This window comes from Salminus brasiliensis, chromosome 21 (genome assembly GCF_030463535.1).
Source record: "Salminus brasiliensis chromosome 21, fSalBra1.hap2, whole genome shotgun sequence".
Taxonomy (NCBI): Eukaryota; Metazoa; Chordata; class Actinopteri; order Characiformes; family Bryconidae; genus Salminus; species Salminus brasiliensis.
In genome coordinates, this window is record NC_132898.1 from 421,431 (window position 1) to 443,930 (window position 22,500).

The 22,500-nt window shown below is 46.2% G+C and overlaps 2 protein-coding genes across 2 annotated transcripts in view; both read right to left on the bottom strand.

The window, feature by feature from the left end:
* The window catches only part of rpl29 (ribosomal protein L29), a 210,900-nt gene that overhangs the window by 45,912 nt on the left and 142,488 nt on the right, over window positions 1–22,500 (bottom strand). The gene's annotated exons all lie outside the window — the stretch shown is intronic.
* The window catches only part of dusp7 (dual specificity phosphatase 7), an 11,213-nt gene continuing 10,041 nt past the window's right edge, over window positions 21,329–22,500 (bottom strand). Inside the window, exon 3 of the mRNA XM_072666122.1 lies at window positions 21,329–22,500. This exon is cut by the window's right edge and continues 197 nt beyond it. Within this exon, the coding sequence (XP_072522223.1) occupies window positions 22,390–22,500 (111 nt within the window). The 3' untranslated portion in view covers window positions 21,329–22,389.

Sequence of the window (22,500 nt, forward strand, 5' to 3'; positions counted from 1 at the left end):
GACCATCAACCAGCCACCAACACAGTTGGGAATCAATCAATCATTTTCTGATTTACAGTAAGTGGAACCAGCTTTGCATGGAAAAAGTCACTCTAGATCTTCTGGAGGTTCTAGATAGGAAGTGTGAGTGGCAGTCTGAGCAGGTTTCAGTCAGTTGTTAGAACTTAAGAACAGCAGATCCAGGTCCAGAAAGTAAAAATCTCAGCTCTGCTGCTGAAAGACCGGTTCTAGTGCACTGCAGTTTGAAGTGCAGTCTGAATCATATAGGGGGAATATTAGTAATCAATAATCAATCATTATTGTTCAGGTGGGTTTTTCCACTCTGTCTTGACCCAGTTTTGATGTTTGTAGCCCGAACTGAAGGCCGAGCTCTAAGAGTCACGGTTCTCCACTGAATAGAATAATCTATTTGGTGCTGAATAATCTCTCGCTTGATTTATTCAATTGCTGGGCAACCAGCCCGAGCCGGAGTGAGTAAGGTCATTGTTAGCAGGTTATTGCAGAAAAGATAAAGACAATAGCATCAGAACTGTGTCAACAGAGTGTGCAGTTGGGTGTTTACACAGGCCTATCAGCTCACGGAACCGGCCCGGCCCGGCCCGGCCTCAGGTTCCTAATGCTGAGGTTTGACTGAACTATCACGTATGAAACACATACTAATACACACACACACTAATACACATACTCTTTAGTAAAGACAATGGTTCTAGATACACTCTTAGCAAAAAGGGTTCTATATAGTACTGAAAAAATTATTTGACTCACAAAAACAGTTATTATTGTTTTATTTTAGGTACTGTACAGAACCATTCTTTAAAATGTTGGACATAGAACCCTCTACACCAGACTGTCCTCTAATGTGCCTAGGCTGAGAACCGCTTAAGCATCAACATGGTTCTTGGAGAGCATTCTGTCATGGCTTTGTCTGGTAGAACCGAAGACCGTTGTATTAGCCACCAACACAGTACGTAACCAACCAATCATTGTCTGATTTACAGTGGGCGGAGCCAGTTTCACCTGACAACGACTCAGAGAACTCTTTTTCAGTCCTACGTGTCCTACAGTTCTACAGTGGAGGTGAAGGGAAGCAGACGTCTGAAGCTCTACTAAAAGCTCCTCACAGAAAGTTCTTCACCTAATGGTGATGAAGACGCTGCCTGATGCCTGAGACACGGTTCTACCAGAGTTCTGAGAAGAGTTCGGCTCTAGAACCTGCTTTTAAAATCAGATCATTAAAATGGTGGAGGGATACATGCTGCAGGGTGTAGTGCAGCTACAGAAAGTAGTCCCTAAAGAGAACTGCATTAGTTCAGATTCTCTACTCACTATTTTACCCTCATCATCATCATCATCATCATCACTCCATATAAAACTCAGAAGACTCGTGTAGCTGCACTGGTGGGTTTGGATAGGAGATAAATTATGGGCTGTATCTGTGTTGTAGTCATGGCGACAGACGCCTGCTTCCATTCACCTCCACAGTAGAGAGATTAGAGTGGGTCAGTTTCTCTACAGTGGAGCTCAGATTCACACCGAACCCCCAAACCCGACTCTGACTGAACTCACACATGCAATGCGGAGTTATTCGACATATTCTGAAAAATGGGTGGAGTTCCCCTTTAAATTGGAGTGTTGATTTGAACACTGCTCCCTCACACACCTCCGCGGTCAGGACGAGGCCACGCCAGCGCTACAGGAGAGGTTTTGCAATCACCTGTTAAACTTTAACTGGCCACCGGATACAGAGCAGCCTTATCGGCTCACCAGCTGCCCCACACACTCCGTTTCCACATCAGGAGCGAGGGAGGAGCGGAAGGAGGGGGAGAGAGAGCTGCCCTTTGATCTTCATCAGACTGTAAAGAACAAAGAACGATTGATCGTGTGAAGATTTCAGAACCAATAGAAACGTTCCAACATTACTGGAATTACATCCGGTTCCGTTAACTCACATCCTCTAATAAAGTCACACGGTTCACCTGACCGTCCATCACCAGACCAGACCACCAACTTCCATCACTGCGAGGCCCGGTTCTGCTGCTCGCGTGTCCCTTGTGGGAGACGGTGGACAGGGGTCAGCATGGGCACTCTGACTGCTATGCAGCTGCTCATGCAGCTTCATACCCAGCAGGGGGCGCTGCACTGTGTGTTGTGACATGTTCCTCCTCCCGTATCCATCACTTGCTTCACTGATGAGCCTCAGGTGCCTCTGATTGGTGGTCTGTCCCTCCTCACAGTGGTCTGGACTCTTGTCAAAGTGTTCAGCTACCATCTATCAGAGAACCCAGCTCAGCTCTCACTCCGTCATCTATACTGTTCCCTTCAAATTCTAATCATGATCTAACATGAGGAGAACATCGGTTCCTCTCAGTGGTTCTAATGTTAAGTGCTTTGCTCAGAGGAACACTAGCACCCATGTTCCCAACCCTGGGGATTAAAGCAGATAGCCTGTGGCTCCACCTCGTTCCGGGTTCCCGTCGCCCTGCCGCCGAACCACCGTCAGCTCCCAGACACACACACATTTCCCAGGCCCTGGATTTTATGAACGCCGGCCAGCTGGCATTCAACAAAGGGCAGAGTTTGAGCGATAAGCAAATTTGTCCTGGTCTGCAGGCCGCAGCGACGCAAAGTCCACAACAATGCAGTAAATGTTAACTGCGGTTTAGCAACCTCTGCTTTCCCTGGCGAGCAGAGGACGTTAATGATTCTATGAAATTGAGGAAACACAGAAACACAACTGTCACACATCCTTCTCAAACACATCTCTACTACAAACATGGTTCTTTATGGAACCATAACTGGTTCCACTGGTTCTCCTATGGCATCACTCAAAGAACCATTTGTAGCACCTTAAAGTGTCGTTCATTTTTACACCAGCTTCTCTTAATACCTTACTATTAAACACACTGCCCCTTTAAGACTGAAATATGCAAATAAGCTCAGTTCGGATTGGCTGACCTGCATTGTGTCTTATTGGAAAAGTGGGCCGGGCTCATAACTGCAGCCTGATTGGGCAGGACTACGCGGCAAACAACGTGTTCTTTAATGGAATCATGTAGGATTGCCAGTGCCACCGGCAGCAACACAACTCCACAGCACGAACCTCCACCCTCATGCTTCACAGTAGGCGAGGTGCCTCATCCAGGCTTTGCAGGGTTATAACGTGGCTGAGGTTAAATATGAGGATATGCTGTCTGGTAAATTAGACAGCTTCATTTGCATATGCGGATTGTACGGCCTTGATTGGGAGTGGTCAGGTTGGTTGGGTTAGCGTTATTTAACGATGACTTCTAAAGTAATTGCTCAGGTGCTGCTGTGAGAGAACGATCACATGGGTTTAATGGTAATGGGAATGCAGGAATCTTCTTCATTGGTTTTGGGTGTTTACGACTCTGCCATCGTCTCGATAAGCTTAGAATAAAAGGTCTGATCTGCTGGGCGTGATCTATACAGAGTTATAACCAGCAGCCGTGGAGCTGCAGCAGCGTGTTGAGCAACAGAATCTCAGCTGAATGTCGCTCATCTAGAGAGAATTAGCGCTGGATACGCGGCGGTTTGCTGAGGAGCTCAACACATTCAGAACTGATGCATCTATAATGACAGCTGTGTCGCCGCCTCCCAAAGGGGATTACCGGCGCCGTACAGCACGCCTCTAGTCTTCACTGATGGCTGGGTGTGAATTACAGGGGGGTTTAGGGGGCTCTGACCCGCCCTAATCATGACTTCAACCCTGAAAAAGGTTCTTTAAGGGTTCTTTAATGAAGGCAGTGGTGCGATGTAGAACCACATGGATCTTAAAGAACTGTTTGGATGAATTACACGAGGCTATGCCTGGCTGAGAGGCTCTTCACAGCGGGATTTTTGTAGATGGTTCTTTGTAGAACTTTTTAAAAAGGGTTCTATGTCGTACTGAAAAGGGTTCTATTCAATTTCATATAAAATCTGCATATATGGTGCTTTTATTCACGAGTATTGTCACAGATCACAGATCTGCCTTAAGTGAACAAACCAGTGGAGAAAGCTGAGAAGAAGAGTGAGAAGAAGAAGTCAAACCACAGAGAGGAACCCATCTCCCGTCTCGTCGACTCCGGACAGAACCGCGAGTGTCGCTGGATCAGGCTGGTCTGCTCTGAGCTCTGAGAGTAACAGATCAGAAATCCACTTCTTCTCTACAGGGACTAGACAAGCTGTGTGTGTGCATTTGCACATCTGTGTCAGCAGTGGGTGCAGCTTAAAAGTAGTCCACAAACATTTGGACATTTAGTGTACACCACTTAGACTCCATTTGTGAGACTCTGAGGACCACACTCTCCCGCTGAGTGCCTCAAATGTAAGGTTGGGATTCTCTGCCCTGCGCTGGAGGGACGAGGGACCCACACGCCCTCAGCCTCCTCTCTGTATCTGCACATGATCTCTGACCGAGCAGAGGTCATGCTCAGGCCCGGCTCTGACAGAGTGTTGGGCCTGTGGTGGGAGTCGTTAGCGGGGCGAGGACTCAGTTAGGGGGCTCGGCTGATCTCAGGTTCCACTGAGTGACAGCTGCAGGGAGGAAGTGCCACTCGATAGCAGCTAATTACTCAGAGTGTGGCGAGAGCTGGCCGGCGGTGCAGTTACGCTTCCTGTCAGGTCACAAAGGGTCATCCTAACCTCTGTGTGCTGAACAGGTTCTGACCCTTTTTCCTGGACTGGATAAAACCTGCTGACTCAAAACACAGACCAGTAACACAGGCCAGTGGGCAGCTGTGGTGGTGGAGCCACCAGTACACACAGCAGTTCAGCAGTCGCTCACGTTTCCTCAGTAAATTAGTCAATTCATTTCTAAAGCACTGGAACTGATTTTAACTCCGTCACCCGACCTTATTCACCTTTGGGTTGGTTTTAGTCTCATTTTAGTTGTTTTTTGATTTTAGTTTGTACTGATTTGGTCTTTCTTGTATTATGTGTTACTTTATATCTCAATCTCTTTATTATTGTATTTCTTTGTATTGTCATGACACTGTACGTGAGGGTCACTGTAAATGCGATTCTGTGTAAAAGTAAAGGTTGATTGACTGATTTGTTGATTGATTAACTTCACTACACTGTTTATTAATAAGTAAAGAAACATCACAACTCTTTCAAAGTTCAGCATTTCAATTATTTACTTTCTGACCCTTTAAATAAGAAGAGGTTCTGTTAGAGGTTTTCTATGTTAAAGTGATGCCTTTACTTTATTAGAATAGAAATAGTTGGTGTTTAAAGTTAGTTCAGTTAGTTTAGTTTAGTTCAGTTAGTTTAGTTTAGTTAGTTTAGTTAGTTTAGTTTAGTTAGTTTAGTTAGTTTAGTTAGTTCAGTTTAGTTTAGTTTAGTTTAGTTTAGTTTAGTTCAGTTAGTTTAGTTTAGTTTAGTTTAGTTTAGTTTAGTTTAGTTAGTTTAGTTAGTTCAGTTAGTTCAGTGATGTTACAGAACTTCCCTAAGCCTTGTTTTAGTGGTTGGATGATTGACAGTGCAGAGATAAGCTAAAACGCCGCTGTTCCAGAAAGGCCGACCCTAAATGCTTGCTCTGGAACCAGTTGGTCCAGCGTGTCGTCAGAGCTGAGATAAAGAATGAAAACAATGCAGTGGGATGTTTTTCAGCGAGGCTAAACTGGACGCTGAACCTGATCTATATTTGCATAAAAACGTGTGAAAGCGGGTCAGGACAGTTCTGATAACAGCGGGAAAAACCAGAGAGCCACGATTGAGCTCCGAGCCCAGATTCAGTCAGTCAGCCGAGACATGTCTGGTATCTGAAGTCTGCTTCTTTAGGCTACAACAGGCTAACATTGCTAACAAACACTGGACTTAGACTGTCACCAATCTCTCTTCTCTGTAAAATGTTTATCCTTTAAAATGTTTCTAAAAACTCTCTCAGATCTTTATTAGTTTACTTTAAACATATGCAGTGCTCCTCCAGAATCTAGCTGAAAGTCTCCTTCCCCAACAAAAGCAGGAGAAACTCTATTTAACAGCCCTGATTTCAGAAGCAACAATAGATGAATGAGCAGGTGTCCCAATACTTTCGTCCATATAGTGTATCTGGGTCATTTGAGGCCTATCTGTTGCATAACACTGACCCCTGCCCTTCCTCTGCTGTTTCACCTTTTCACCACTGAAAATGAAAGGCCTTATCACTGAGTGCCTGAGGGCGGCTGATATCGTTAGCTCCACCTGCTGAGAAGCACATCCGTCATCATGAGCCCTGGAGGTATGCGAGTCTGGAAGCATGTGAACATGCCTCACCTTGCTCTCATTATTCCTGCAGGGCGTTGCCTCAGCTTGCCACGTCAGCTTTATGTAACATAGGCCGAGGGAAGCCTTTCTCTCGCACTGGGAAGGATCCCGCTGAATAGGCTTCTGCCCCACATAAGCTCAGATATTTACTGTAATTATGCCGCTGCCTTCAGCAAGTCACATCAGGCCGGCTACACAACCCCCCATTCAAGAGGTTCCCCTCAGCGTGGGGGTGGAATGTGCTCTCCCCTGAAAGTCTCAGGTAGATAACCTCCTCTGTTTAAGAGCAGTGAGAGAGTTCCAGCCAATAACATCATGAATACAACATGAATACAACAACTATTTAGAGGGGGTTAATGTGAAGTACCAAACAAATCGGTTCTAGATAACCTGTGGAGGAGAAGGGAAGCTCCTCACAGAAAGTTCTTCACCTAATGGTGATGAAGACGCTGCCTGATGCCTGAGACACGGTTCTACCAGAGTTCTGAGAAGAGCTCGGCTCTAGAACCTGCTTTTAGAATCAGATCATTAAAATGGTGGAGGGATACATGCTGCAGGGTGTAGTGCAGCTACAGAAAGTAGTCCCTAAAGAAAACTGCATTAGTTCAGATTCTCTATTCACTATTTTACCTTCATCATCATCATCATCATCATCATCATCATTCCATATAAAACTCAGAAGACTCGTGTAGCTGCACTGGTGGGTTTGGATAGGAGATAAATTATGGGCTGTATCTGTGTTGTAGTCATGGTGACAGTCTACAATGAAGCTCAGATTCACAGCAATATATTCCAATCAATATTTGGGTTATAAATGATCACATTACTAAATTCCCTCTAAAACACTAATCAGTCAATGTTGGCTAAGCTGCAGGTGTGCTGGGTGAAGACGGGGTGAAGCGACAGGGTGAAGGAGGAGGACACTCAGCGTTAAGCTCTTTCACTCTCATTTCTCTGGAATCAGACACGGCTCCAGCTCAGGCCGAGCGTTTCATCACATTTCTGATGAAGCAAGATTAGGATAGAGGCTGATGTGTGATGAGTGGACCTGCTGGTTTAGAAAACGACACGACTGTTCATGTCACCGACCTCATTATCAAACACAATTGCTAAATTAGAGGGTTTTAGGATTTATAATTAGCATTCAGGACAAACGCTGCCGTTCAGCTGCAGCAGAGATGACAAAGCACTGGTGAGAAATGAGTCAACAGCGAATTACAAAACACAGATCTGTCAACATTACTCAAGGAACTCTTGAATTAGGCCAAGCAGGAACGAGGCGTTTAGTAGGTTAGCAAATGTACTGTTGACGACAGTTCTTTAAATACAGTGGCATGTAAATACCTGCTGCTGCGCTAGATAATGCAACAGCTAACACACACGGAGTGAAAATACGCCGCTCAGGGCAGAATTCTCTAATTAAGTCTTACACAGGGAGAGCAGAGTTCATACTGTCCTTAAAAACACCTTGTTTATTGGTTTTGCAGCAAAGCTTAAAAATAGATCATTAAATTCATCTGGAAATGGAATAAAACACTTCCAGCAAAAGAGATAATCATATATATGCATATGTTTACGACTGGCCGGAAAGAAGCCATTAGGTTCTGGACAAAATTTAAACCACTATGTGGGACACAAACTTAACACAGCCCACTCCTCAAAACCAATGAATGAGCAGGTGTCCCAAAACTTTTGTCCATTTTGTGTGCGTGTGTGTGTGTGTGTGTGTGTATATATATATATATATATATATAAAGAGTTAAAAAATATTGATCCTGCTTCTGTTGGAGTAACTGTCTCTACTGACCAGAGAAGAAGACTTTCTACTAGATTGTGGAGGAGGAGCATTGCTGTGAGGATTTGATTGCATTCAGCAATAAGAGCGTTAGTGAGGTCAGGATGATGGATGATGATCACCACCCACCTCATCATCCCCACCTCCTCCCAAAAGTACTGGATGGAGCTCCTCCACCATCATTCCAGAGAACACAGTTCTTCCACTGCTCCACAGCTCCTCAATGCTGGGGGGCTTTATACCCCTCTAGCCCACGCCTGGCATTAGGCAGCATGGAGCCAATAGGGTCATGATGTTGATCTGCTCCAGAGAGTCCTATTCTATTGGCAGTACTTCTTCTCTACAGGGACTAGACAAGCTGTGTGTGTGCATTTGCACATCTGTGTCAGCAGTGGATGCTATATGCTTATTTGTGTGTCATTATTATAAAGTAACTCCACAGAAATCTCTCTGAAGCATCGAGTGTTGAAGCAATCCGCTGGGCGAGAGCGAGAGCGAGGCGTCACCACCTGCAGGTCTGAGGAGCACAAGCCAGATAATCTTATTTGCTCTCTGATTGTGTCAGTGATGGAGGAGCCGACGGAGTCACAGCAGATCCCGGTGGAGGTACGACTGACTTTGAAAAGAGCACTCAGTCCATGGTGATGGTGACAGGACAGACTTCAGATAGGTTCTGTTTCTGTTCTGAGAATAAAGACTGTGCTCTACATCAGTGCCCAGCTCCCTCAGCTCAGACCGAGTGAGATCTTTCCTCAAACACATCACACAACCTCTTTCCAAGAAACCAGGCCAATCAAACCATGACTCACTCTGACAAGAAGCCCACTTACTGTACGATCTGAGCAGCTCATATTAGAACTACCAGAAAATAGAAATACGCTATACACTGATCGGCCAAAACATTAAAACCAGCTGAAGTGAAGAACACTGATGATCTGGGTCCAGTGGCTCCTGTCTGTTGAGGGGTGGATCTAACAGTCAGTGAAGAACAGTTAGGTCTTGAAGATGATGAAGGTGATATAGGTGATGAAGCAGGAAAAATGGACAAGCGTAAGAATCTGAGATACTTTGACCAGAACCAGACTGTGATGTTCTAGATAATGACTGGGTCAGAACATCTCCAGAACATCAGTCAGGTCTTGTGGGGTGTTCTCTCCCGATATGCAGTGGTCAGTTCCTACTAAAAGTGCTCCAAGGATGGACAACCGGTGACCTGGTGACCTGGTGACAGGGTGATGGGCTCCCATAGTTCACTGATGCTCATTGAGGCCCCGCCCACCTCACAGCTTACAGGACTTACAGGATCTGATGCTGACGTTAGTCTTGGTGCCAGAGACCACAGCAGCACACCTTCAGAGTACTCAATACTAGGCAGGTGGTACTAGTGTTAGGACCGACTGGTGTGTGTCAAAAGTATCTGGACACCAATATAACCACTGCCTTTGTTGTCAGGAGGTCATAGGTTCAATTCCTAGTGATGCCAAAAGTCAAGAGTCCCAGAGAGCGTAACAGGCCCACCATGAGCCCAGGCATTACATAAGACCAATCCCGACGGACTGAACTGAACCTTTCTGAGCCAGAGCTTTAAATAGAGACATGCAGAAGGAGTGAGATCATGCTCAAAGGTGTTCCCACCAATCTATATCATTTGTGTCACCAGTCCCACCACCTGAGGTGTGTTGCCTTTGGGAAAACAGCAGCTCTTATGTACACCAGCCATAACATTAGTACCATTAGTGCCTAATAAAAAACCTAGTCTAACCTAGTCTAATGGTAACAGCAGATCCTGTAAGGTGGCCGGGACCTCCATGAGCATCAGTAAGCCTTAGGCGCTGTGACCCAGTTGGCGGTTCGCTGGTTGTCCTTGCTTTTGGTACTTTTGGTAGGTATTACGTAAGACCTGGGCTGACGACGGGGCCTACAGCAAAGACTTTAACCTTAACAAAGACCTTATCTTGTTTTGTCAAAATGTTCCTGCCTCTGGAGTCTTCTGGTAGAACTGACCGTTCACTTGCTGCCTACATAGCCACCCCTTGACAGAAGCCACTGGAACCAGATCATCAGTGTGATACTAATGTTATGGCTGATTACATTTTTTCTGAACACATGAAACCATAAGCTGTGTTTCAGCTTCCGACCGTCTCTGAACAATTCAGCTGAAAGCAGAGTGAGTGTGGACACTGCAACTTCCTCACTAAGGGGGCTCGAGGGGTCTTAGTCACAGTATCAGCGTGTGAAACTACCTCCACCATGTTTGGAGGCTGTACTTTAGTCCAGGATCTGAACACACAGACCGTAAACCCAGAGGAGGACTCAGGAACTACAGGAGATGAGATGGTGAGAGTATCTGAAGACTCTCCGGGAAGCAGGAACACATCAGAACTGAGCTGAAGCGAGTTACCACACCTCCTCCTCCAGTGAGCAGATCTGATGGACCTTGAAACCCTGCCTTTATCTCGGACAGCGCTGGGGCAATAGCCGTGCTTCTGCGAGGACATTCGTTCCTTCACTATTTATATCTTCATCCCTGAAGGCAAACGTTCCAAATTAAGCTCGTGAGCGGAGGTTATATTTGACCATTCTTTCGCTGTAGTTGGAGAATTCAGAGAGATCATTCAGCTCTTCTAGAGCCTCAGGACACATCTAAGCCAGCCTCTGTTCTGCTCTCCGAACCCCACCCTCTCCTCTCAGCCAGGACTGGGTCACCGCAACAAGCCTGGATACGCCCAGAGACGCAGAACGCACCTAAAAACCACACACACGCTGGACTGCTGTACATCAGCGACCACATCTGTGTGTTTGGGGACTACAGTGAGGGGGTGTAGGATTATAAGTCCTAGGGCTCCAGACTATTAGAGCTAGGGCCTGAATGTGTTAGACGTGGCCTAGTGTTCCACAGCTTGGGAGTGGAGTGTTTCCCTGATTGACTTTAATTCACTGAGCTTTAATGATTTAAGCCCTGAATCAGGATATTTCAGTCAGATTCAGGAGGTGAGGAGACACTGGGGTTCCCTCTCTTAGCATGTTTTAACATGCTACACACTGGGAAGCCCACTACATGTAACCCATACAGACCACTCACTGCCCAGCACAGACCCCCACTACATGTAGCCCATACAGACCACTCACTGCCCAGCACAGACCCCCACTACATGTAGCCCATACAGACCACTCACTGCCCAGCACAGACCCCCACTACATGTAGCCCATACAGACCACTCACTGCCCAGCACAGACCCCCACTACATGTAGTCCATACAGACCACTCACTGCCCAGCACAGACCCCCACTACATGTAGCCCATACAGACCACTCACTGCCCAGCACAGACCCCCACTACATGTAGCCCATACAGACCACTCACTGCCCAGCACAGACTCCCACTACATGTAGCCCATACAGACCACTCACTGCCCAGCACAGACCCCCACTACATGTAGTCCATACAGACCACTCACTGCCCAGCACAGACCCCCACTACATGTAGTCCATACAGACCACTAACTGCCCAGCACAGACCCCCACTACATGTAGTCCATACAGACCACTCACTGCCCAGCACAGACCCCCACTACATGTAGTCCATACAGACCACTCACTGCCCAGCACAGACCCCACTACATGTAGCTCATACAGACCACTCACTGCCCAGCACAGACCCCATGTAGCCTATACAGATCACCAGCTGACCTCAGAGCAACAGATCTGTACTGGAATAAATATTTTAATATCAATTTAATATAAATATTAAACTACATAAAAACATTTAAAATATTAACTTGAACATTCATGCTGACGTTTAGAGAATCAGATTTGGTGGAGTGCCACAGTGTTCTATTTTAGGGCCTATGAAAGTGATCTAAATGATAATAGTGATAAAAGTTTAAAGGGTCTACAGGTTAAAACAGAGGGTTCTTCAAGCGCTGTAGGAAAGAAAATCATGACTCTCACAGAACTGTTTAAAGGTTGTTCTCATTGAAGATGGAACCACTATCTCTCTGTACTACGCAGAACCCTTTTTGCTTAGAGCGCAGCTACACCACACCAGAGCGGCGAAGCACCCTCCGCCTCGGTGTATCTGTGACTCACGTCTACACGCCGCGCTCGCTGGCAGCGACACCTCGTTTTCATGTGACACCGGCGTCTATTTGCAGCCGTGGAAACTGAGCCAGTCCCAAGATGTTTGTTAGTGCCCATCGACGAGCGTGGGAATATGAATCCACAATTGTGTGTCCGCAAGGCTGAGCTGGAGCTTTCTGAGAGTACTGTGTGTGTGTGTGTGTGTGTGTGTGTGTGTGTGTGGGTGAGAATCGTGTTGGAGAGAAAGAAAGAGGCTAACGCACCATTTAAAGGGCAGCACACAAGGCCTCTGTCCTGCCTGCGAATGGAAAATCATACATACTCCTCTCATGTTTGTCCTAATTAATACCGCGGTCAGGCCTCCTGATTAACACTGGAGGTCCTGTGGTGTGTGTGCTGACCCTGCGCGAACAGGCCTGTGTGCATTTACAGTCCTCTGGACACCCAAAGTACTGCTGTTGATGCACTGAGTGCAAATAAATCAATAAATAAACAAATATTTGAACATTTTATAGATAATTACTGTTTATTTATCTGAGTTAGATTGTAAACAGATTGTAAACAAATAAAACAACATGTAAATGAGCTGTACTCGTTCTGCATGTTTGCTTTCCAGTCTGTTAAACTGAGGGTAAACAGTAGCTGTGTGCTGGATGTGTGTTTCTCTGTAGAGGATGTGACTTATTTACACCTACAGCAGCAACAACAGGGGTGTATAAACTTTTGCACTGAGGACAGACAGGGGCTTTGCATTTTATTCTGCTCACATGAAAAACTTGCACAACTTTCAGGTTCATCTAAATATTAAATAGATGTATTTATATATATATATATATTTATTACCGTCTCCAGTAGAGACCTGCTGCTCTGAGGTCAGCTGGTGGTCTGTATGGGCTACATGCTTGGGGTCAGTTTGTATAGAAATACGGTTCATGGTGGAAGGGTTTAGGGTCAGGTCTGACTGCCGTCTGCGTCCGAATACTTTAATGATGTGACCTCTTCTAGATTCTGCTGATCTGGTACTCATGTGGATCCATAACCTAGGAGACAGGAGAGGAAAGGGCAGGAAATCTCGTGTCATTCAGGGTTTCATTTTGGCCAGATGAGATGGGGGCCGTTCTGAAATGACCAATTAACACATGGATGACCCCTGGCTGAGCTCGCCGCTGCCAACCCAGATCTGACCGGCTCACGATCACACCGCTCAGCGCCTTGAAGAAGAGGCTGGAGAGCTATTTATAGCCGCTCACTTCCTCAGCGCAGTACAGGCTCTCTCACAACAGCACTCACCACTTTCGCGCTCCGCACTCCCAGCACTCACACACCAGCCACACATTCAGTGGGAGTACAATAACAGCCCTGCCTCACATTCACCCAACATATGAAGCGTACGAAGGCAGGAGGGGGCGTGGAACCAAAGATGAGGCTCAGGGCTCGAGCCTGCCTGGAAGTGCTGCTGTCTAATCGTTCGATTAAAGCTCTAATTAGAGGAATTACAAGGTTCCTGCGTGCAGGATAAGCTAATTACGCCTGCCTTCAGCTTCCATTCACACCCACTTACACCCTGAAAGTAGTTATGGACATTTGTTCTGTTTATAACACTGTTATGATGCGTAATACCCCTGCGTTACATCGTTACCCCATCACTTACCTCAACTACTGAAATGAGCTGCTTATAACCCCCTTATTCACTGCTTACACGTGTTATACAGACCACAAGTTCAAACCAGGCCAACGGTTACCAGGCGTGTCTTACATGTTACTGTGCCTTTGAAGCTGGTGAATGCAAATGAGCTCTGTTCTGATTGGCTGCCATGGGGGGGAGGGGGGGGGGGACAAACGTCTGGAGGCTGAACAATAATAACTGGAGAAGTGCCTGACCTGAGTGATTGTGATGGTGCAGCTGAAGCATTTGCCAGATGGTTGCTTGGTGGTTGCTGTGATATCACTGGTGGTTGCTATGCTAGGTCATTGGTGTAATATCCCAGGTAATTGCTGTGGAGCTGCAAGGTAGCTTCTAATGAATTCCAGGGGGTTGCAATGCTGTTGCCAAGCAACTGCTGTAGTGTTGCAGGTGGTTGCCTTGGGGTTGCTAGATGGTCGATACTAGAGTTTGGTTGCTATGGAGTTGCTAGGCAGTAACTGTCCTGTTCCAATGGAAACTGCTTGAACAAAATGACAAAAATGTGGTAAAATATGAGTATGAGTGCAAACATCCGGCTCGGAGGATTACTGCAGGAGAGCAGCAGGAGTAATCTGAGGAATCGAGTATTAGCGAGTATCCGTGAGTCTCAGCAGCTCTAACACAAACTCCATCAGAGTTATATGAGGATAACGACTCGTTTCTAGGTCTCAGTGAGGAACACCGTCTCCTCACATGCACTACTGACGCTCCTCGGATCAGCAGAGCCTCACACACTGTACGGTGACTCATCCAGTATATGAGCTCCTTATGCCTCCACTCCAGCAGCCCACACGCTGAGCCAGGCCAAATACTTCTGGCTGATCTCCAGCGCTGGGCCTGTGTGGGATCTGCTGTGTTCGAGCTGCAGGAGAACAGAGACTTCCATCAGCAGAAACAGACGGCTGTGAGGTTCTGATTCTCTCCAGCGCCTCGATCAGAGCGGAAGGAGGAACGCTGGGGCGCTCACACAGCCGACGCTCCCCTACAGCCTTCCAGCACAGCTCAGTACAACTCCTCCACTGACTGTACACACCTGACCTCACTGACCTCACTGACCTCACTGACCCTGCTGTGAGTCAGTGTTAGAAATACAGTGGGATGCATTTCCTCTGGATTCCCACTGTTATACTCCTAAAACTCAACCCCAGCAACCCCCTTAACAACCCTAGCAACCCCCATAACAACCACAGCAACCCCCTTAACAACCCCAACAACCCTCTTAACAACCCCAACAACCCCAATAACAACCACAGCAACCCCCATAACAACCCTAGCAACCCCCATAACAACCACAGCAACCCTCTTAACAACCCCAACAACCCCAATAACAACCACAGCAACCCCCATAACAACCCTAGCAACCCCCATAACAACCACAGCAACCCACTTAACAACCCCAACAACCCCAATAACAACCACAACAACCCCCATAACAACCCCAACAACCCCAATAACAACTACAACAACCTCCATAACAACCACAACAACCCAAATAACAACTACAACAACCTCCATAACAACCACAACAACCCAAATAACAACCACAACAACCCAAATAACAACTACAACAACCTCCATAACAACCACAACAACCCAAATAACAACTACAACAACCTCCATAACAACCCCAACAACCCCAATAACAACTACAACAACCTCCATAACAACCACAACAACCCAAATAACAACCCCAACAACCCAAATAACACCCCCAACAACATAATAACCATAGCAACCCCAATAACTACAATAGCAACCCCATTAACAACCACAACAACCCCAATAACATCCATAGCAACCCCAATAACAACCACAACAACCCTTATAACAACCATAGCAACCAAAACAACAATCCCAACAACCACTGCAAACACAACTACAACTATGACCAACACAATGACCCTTAATATAAGAAAAATGTGTACTTTAAAAAATCAGTGTGAGACTGTTATGGTTAGTTTTATACTTTCAGGAAATAAAATTATTTTTAACAAGTAAAACAAAGATCTTATAATGATGATTTCTCAGATCTCAGAAGTTTATTACATGTTTGGAGTAATTTCACTGAGGAAGACTGTGTTTGTTTGTAGTGCAGTGGTGAGATTATTCATCTAATTTATAAACATCTGAAATCCTTTGATCTGGTGTCTCTTTCTGCTGGTAGATGATCACGCTGGGTTTAGACATAATTTCTAGGAAAAAGCAAAGCTCATTTCAAATGAAGCGGCTCTATATAGAACCAGCCAGGGTTTAACCACCACTTTCTCAGTATAGAACCCAGTTAGCTTCGAGTGTAGAGGAATCAAGAACCTTCTTACTTCCTTCCTCTTTAGAGCGAAACTCTCGGGCGACCGCAGAGCCGTCCTGAATTACTCAACCTTAGAAAGTTCACACACTCAGAACGACGACCTCTATGTGTTACACTGTCTGTCCAAAAGTATTCTGACACAAGACTGATGAAATGAGTCGGAGTGGCAAAACTACTCATTCAACATCAGAACCTGACCACACACTGCTATTGCTCTCAGGGCTGAATGCAATCACATCCTCCTCACAGCAATGTTCCAACATCTAGTATAAAGTCTTCCTAGAAGAGTCGCAGTGAAGGAGGACAAACTCCCGGCTAATAGCCTTGATTTCAGAGAAACTGCTGTTCAGTGTCTCGATAAAGAGAATGAGAACACCGTGTTCTGATGGAGGCCCGATAGCCGAGATGGCTGATAGCGCTGGCCCGAGCTCATGCAAGCCGTACAGTGAGCATCAAATCTTTCCCTCAGTCTCCACAAGAGAGAGAACGTGGGTGAGAAGAAGGAAGCAGATCTGTTGTAGTTTGAGCAATCGGATGTGGTGTCATCACATGCTTCAGAAACCATCTGTATCTGAAATTAACCACAAGGCAACAGGAAACCAGCCTCCGCCAGAGCGACGAGAGCGAGAAGGAGAAGTAGTCGACAACTGTTAACTGTACCCCTCACTAATCAGTCTGTTAATCCACACAACCCCTAATAATTCAGACCAGTTCTGTAGTTTGAAGCAGACCAGCATTCCCACCTAAACACATCAGGATACCTGCGTCCAAATACTTATGACCAGTGAAAGGAGGCTGCTGTGTCAAACACTAACCGTTTATTTTACACCAGCAGATCTCAGCCCATCCAACCCTACTAGACTTTATTACCATCACATCTACAGTACACTCCTGACCCACCATCACATCTACAGTACACTCCTGACCCACCATCACATCTACAGTACGCTCCTGACTGACCCACCATCACCTCTACAATACACTCCTGACTGACCCACCATCACATCTACAGTACACTCCTGACTGACCCACCATCACATCTACAGTACACTCCTGACCCACCATCACATCTACAGTACACTCCTGACTGACCCACCATCACATCTACAGTACACTCCTGACTGACCCACCATCACATCTACAGTACACTCCTGACCCACCATCACATCTACAGTACACTCCTGACTGACCCACCATCACATCTACAGTACACTCCTGACCCACCATCACATCTACAGTACGCTCCTGACTGACCCACCATCACCTCTACAATACACTCCTGACTGACCCACCATCACATCTACAGTACACTCCTGACTGACCCACCATCACATCTACAGTACACTCCTGACCCACCATCACATCTACAGTACACTCCTGACTGACCCACCATCACATCTACAGTACACTCCTGACCCACCATCACATCTACAGTACGCTCCTGACTGACCCACCATCACCTCTACAATACACTCCTGACTGACCCACCATCACATCTACAGTACACTCCTGACTGACCCACCATCACATCTACAGTACACTCCTGACTGACCCACCATCACATCTACAGTACACTCCTGACCCACCATCACATCTACAGTACACTCCAGACTGACCCTCCATCACATCTACAGTACACTCCTGACCCACCATCACATCTACAGTACACCCCTGACCCACCATCACATCTACAGTACACCCCTGACCCACCATCACATCTACAGTACACTCCTGACCCACCATCACATCTACAGTACACTCCTGACTGACCCACCATCACATCTACAGTACACTCCTGACCCACCATCACATCTACAGTATAGTCCTGACTGACCCACCATCACAACTACAGTACACTCCTATTGACCCACCATCACATCTACAGTACACTCCTGACTGACCCACCATCACATCTACAGTACACTCCTGACCCTCCATCACATCTACAGTACACTCCTATTGACCCACCATCACATCTACAGTACACTCCTGACCCACCATCACATCTACAGTACACTCCTGACTGACCCACCATCACATCTACAGTACACTCCTGACTGACCCTCCATCACATCTACAGTACACTCCTGACCCACCATCACATCTACAGTACACTCCTGACTGACCCTCCATCACATCTACAGTACACTCCTGACCCACCATCACATCTATAGTACACTCCTGACCCACCATCACATCTACAGTACACTCCTGACTGACCCTCCATCACATCTACAGTACACTCCTGACCCACCATCACATCTATAGTACACTCCTGACTGACCCTCCATCACATCTACAGTACACTCCTGACCCACCATCACATCTATAGTACACTCCTGACTGACCCTCCATCACATCTACAGTACACTCCTGACCCACCATCACATCTACAGTACACTCCTGACTGACCCACCATCACATCTACAGTACACTCCTGACTGACCCTCCATCACATCTACAGTACACTCCTGACCCACCATCACATCTACAGTACACTCCTGACTGACCCTCCATCACATCTACAGTACACTCCTGACTGACCCTCCATCACATCTACAGTACACTCCTGATCCACCATCACATCTACAGTACACTCCTGACTGACCCTCCATCACATCTACAGTACACTCCTGACCCACCATCACATCTATAGTACACTCCTGACTGACCCTCCATCACATCTACAGTACACTCCTGACCCACCATCACATCTATAGTACACTCCTGACTGACCCACCATCACATCTACAGTACACTCCTGACCCACCATCACATCTACAGTACACTCCTGACTGACCCACCATCACATCTACAGTACATATCAGGGGGTTGAGTCTTTGTTACAGTAGCAGTGTGTGAAACTAGCTCCACCATGTTTGGAAGCTGTACTTTAGCCGGGCTAGCTCTCACTGTGAGCTGAAGCTGATCTGCCACTAAACGATAATAACAAGAAATATCTGATTGGTGGGGAAAATGTTAAGACAGTGTTGCTATGGGAACATTTGTTTTACTGATGTTCTACTGGAACCAGTTTAACTACAGGAAACACTCTGTCCCGTGGTATCCATCGCTAATTTCAAAGCTCAACTTGTCAAACCTGGTAAATTTATTATTATTATTATTATCTTTGCCCATTCTGCTGACAGTAGTTCAGCCCCGCCCATTCACACCGAAGCTGCCGAGTGTCTGAGCTCGAACTGCTTTTTGAATGAGGGCAGCCAATCAGAACTGAGCTCATTTACAAATACAGAGACAAAATGAATGTAGTTGCTGTATAAAAAGCACACACAGCTCATTAAGTGGAAAATACACACGAGGAGAATGTGGGATATGGGCTCTTTAACGCCATGGTCAGTCTGCAAAGTGCCCCACAGTGCTGCCAACACACCTGAGGTTGTCCAGGTCACTGGCAGTGAAGAAAGACAAGCAAACCAAAGCAGTTAACCAAAAAAATAATTCAATATTTATTTGCAGTATAAACATGTCTTGTGTTTGTGTTCCATATAACTATATAATACATACGGACAATTTCATATCCTTCATAAATCAGAAAATCGAACTGCCCTGTTACCAAGCGCCCAGTTTTATACACATATATAGATTGCATCTTTTAAAAAATGTATACAGCACATATAAAACAGCTATTCCTCATGTATTTGAAGCTGTAACACGATGCAGATGCATTGTCAAAAATCCCTGAAAAATTCCTCAGTGAGGTAAGATATACATTTTTTAGTTATTCAACTCTCACTCCTCCCTCACTCTCTCACTCCCTCACTCTCTCACTCTGTTGCATGCTCTCTCTCTCACTCACTCACTCCCTCTCTCTCTCTTTGCCTCTTACCAAAGGTGTAGCTACAAGAAATGTCACAGAAAGCCGAGCTCCTGTGTTTCTGGCAATTTACAGACAGAAAATAACAACTTTCCCGTCGACACACACATTCCTCCACGAGAAGCAGCTTGAAATCAAGGATTTACATTATTTAAATTAAACAAAACAGTTAAAAAAGACAGAAAAGAAAGAAGGACAGAAAGAAAGCTCCGTACTGAAATACAGCTCAGTCTCAGGGTGCTGAGAGTTTGACTCGAGACGAAACGTGTTTATTTTTCCTTATTGTGACCGGACGCCGACCCCCAGCGGGCGAGGTGGCTTCAAGCGCGAGAGAAAGTCGTCCTCGGTGATGTGTACTCCAGAGGAGACCGTTGCATATCTGCTCAATATATTTATTTATTAATTTATTTATATATATATAAACCATTGCTGTCGTGCAAAAACTTTACAGGAGGAGAAACCTTCTTAACTTTCAATGAAAGTCAACGAACAAAGATTTGTATCATTATATTAATTATTTACCATTTTGGAGAATTTCTATTGGTCCATTTGGAGACACTGTAAGATCGCAGACTCATTGTCAACAAACATGAGGAAGAAACGAGGTTTTTGCACGACAGCGCTGATCTACATACATATTTCAATACGTTAAAGGCCACAGGAATAGCACGGAGCACGTTCCGGAGATCCGCGGGATGGAACGGGGCCGACGGAACCGAACGCAGACGAAGAAACATTGCAAGCAGGTCGCCATGATCAGAGTTAACCAGTGTGTAATCCCGTGATGCTGAGCCCTGTGCTTTGGACACCCCAGGCGAAAAGCTACCTCAGTTCCAAAGCGAGCTGTTTTTCCGTGGAATACGAGTAGAAAAAGATAGAGGAGTTAAAAACCCGAGGCCTTTTCAGAACTTTTTTTTTAAAGCTTTTTTGTTGTTTATTTTATTTTATTTTTTTAGAAAATACTGCTGTTTAGGATGTTCGTATGTATATATTGCAGAGAGTAACAAATACAACCTCGGCTGACCCGTTAAAGACCATTAGTTGTCCGTTATTATTACTACACATCGGTTTCTTTTTAAAAATGAACTTTTATACAACGATTTTCTAAAGTGAGATACAAACAGTACTGAACAGTCAGAATAGGAAAGGATTAAAAAGGTTATATAAGGCCAGCTTAAAGCAACCCCTGCTAACTCGAGCGCCTGTCCGTTCAAGTCCAGTCTAAACGTTTCTGTGGTCAGAAACTCTCGCCGCGCACTGTATGCCGCCTCGGAGCGCCGGGAGCGGCGATACTAGTTAAAAAAACGGTTCTGAACATTCGGTTTCCCAACGAGCGAGCGACTACCCCACTCACCAACCCCCTCCCGCCCCCCGGACCCTCCCCGGACCACGACTCCAGAGCAACATGCTCAAATACATAGAGTGAATACTTATTTCAAAGGTAATAGAATATATTCATACTGTATAATCAACAAGGCCTGAGGGTGAATCGACCCAAGAACAAAAACCCAACACTTTTCCGCTCCGTCGGGACGAGCCAGGACATAAAGAACAGTTCTGAGTAAGTGCGCCGCCCCTAGCCCAGTCCAGCCCCAGTCCCAGTCGGCAGCTGCGAGGCCACGTCGGAGCCTAGAACAGGCAGCGCCGGGTGACCTCTGAATGTCTCTTTATTTGTGTTGTACCAGTTTTAAGTGCCAAGAAGTGAAAGGCTTCACCACTGTGCAAACCGCATTAGGTCATACAAATGATTAAAAAAACAACAACAACAGAAGAACGTTCCTATGAAGAAGAACCGCGCTCTGTCCACAATGTTCGTCTTTCTTTACGCTGCTCGGATACAATCTACAATTCTCTTCCGCCAGCTGATTTGGGGACGACGAACTGGAATACAGACTGTGTGAACTGAGCGAATGTGCATGCTGCGTTTATCTTCATGACCGAACGCGACGTCTCCTCCTGTACTAATACACACTCTACATTGGCACCCATCGGGACAGGAGGGTTTAGGAGGGTGTGGTAGGTGAGGTGGGTGAATTTGAGTGGGTGGGGGGGTTCTGTCACGTCGTATTACTGTCCTCTCTCTCTTTGTATGAAGCTCCTTTTGTGTTCAGTCTGGTGTTTAAAAAAAAACAAACAAACAACAAAATAAAAATAAAGAAATGGAGAACAGTCCGGTTCCAGAAAGGCAAGAAAAGCTGCACCAAAATCACCAGTATGGCAGCAGGGGTCTCCTCAGGTCAGCCTCCGTACATAAGAGCCTCCTGGGCAGCTATCCCCAGGGGTCTGAACCACCACCCCTCTCTCTCTTTCTGTGTTTCGCCCGCCTGGCCCGGTCGTCCAGGTCCAAAAACAAACAAACAAACACTCCCCTGGACTCTCCGGGAGGCAAACATTCAGAAAGGGTGGCCACTCCCACCCGGACCCGCCCGGGCCGGCGCTCATGTGGACTCCAGCGTGTCCAGCTGGAACACGTTGTGATTGGTTGGCGTGGTGAAGAAGAGCTGGTCGTTGGGAGAGCGGTTGTCGCAGGGGCTGTTGAGCCCCAGTGT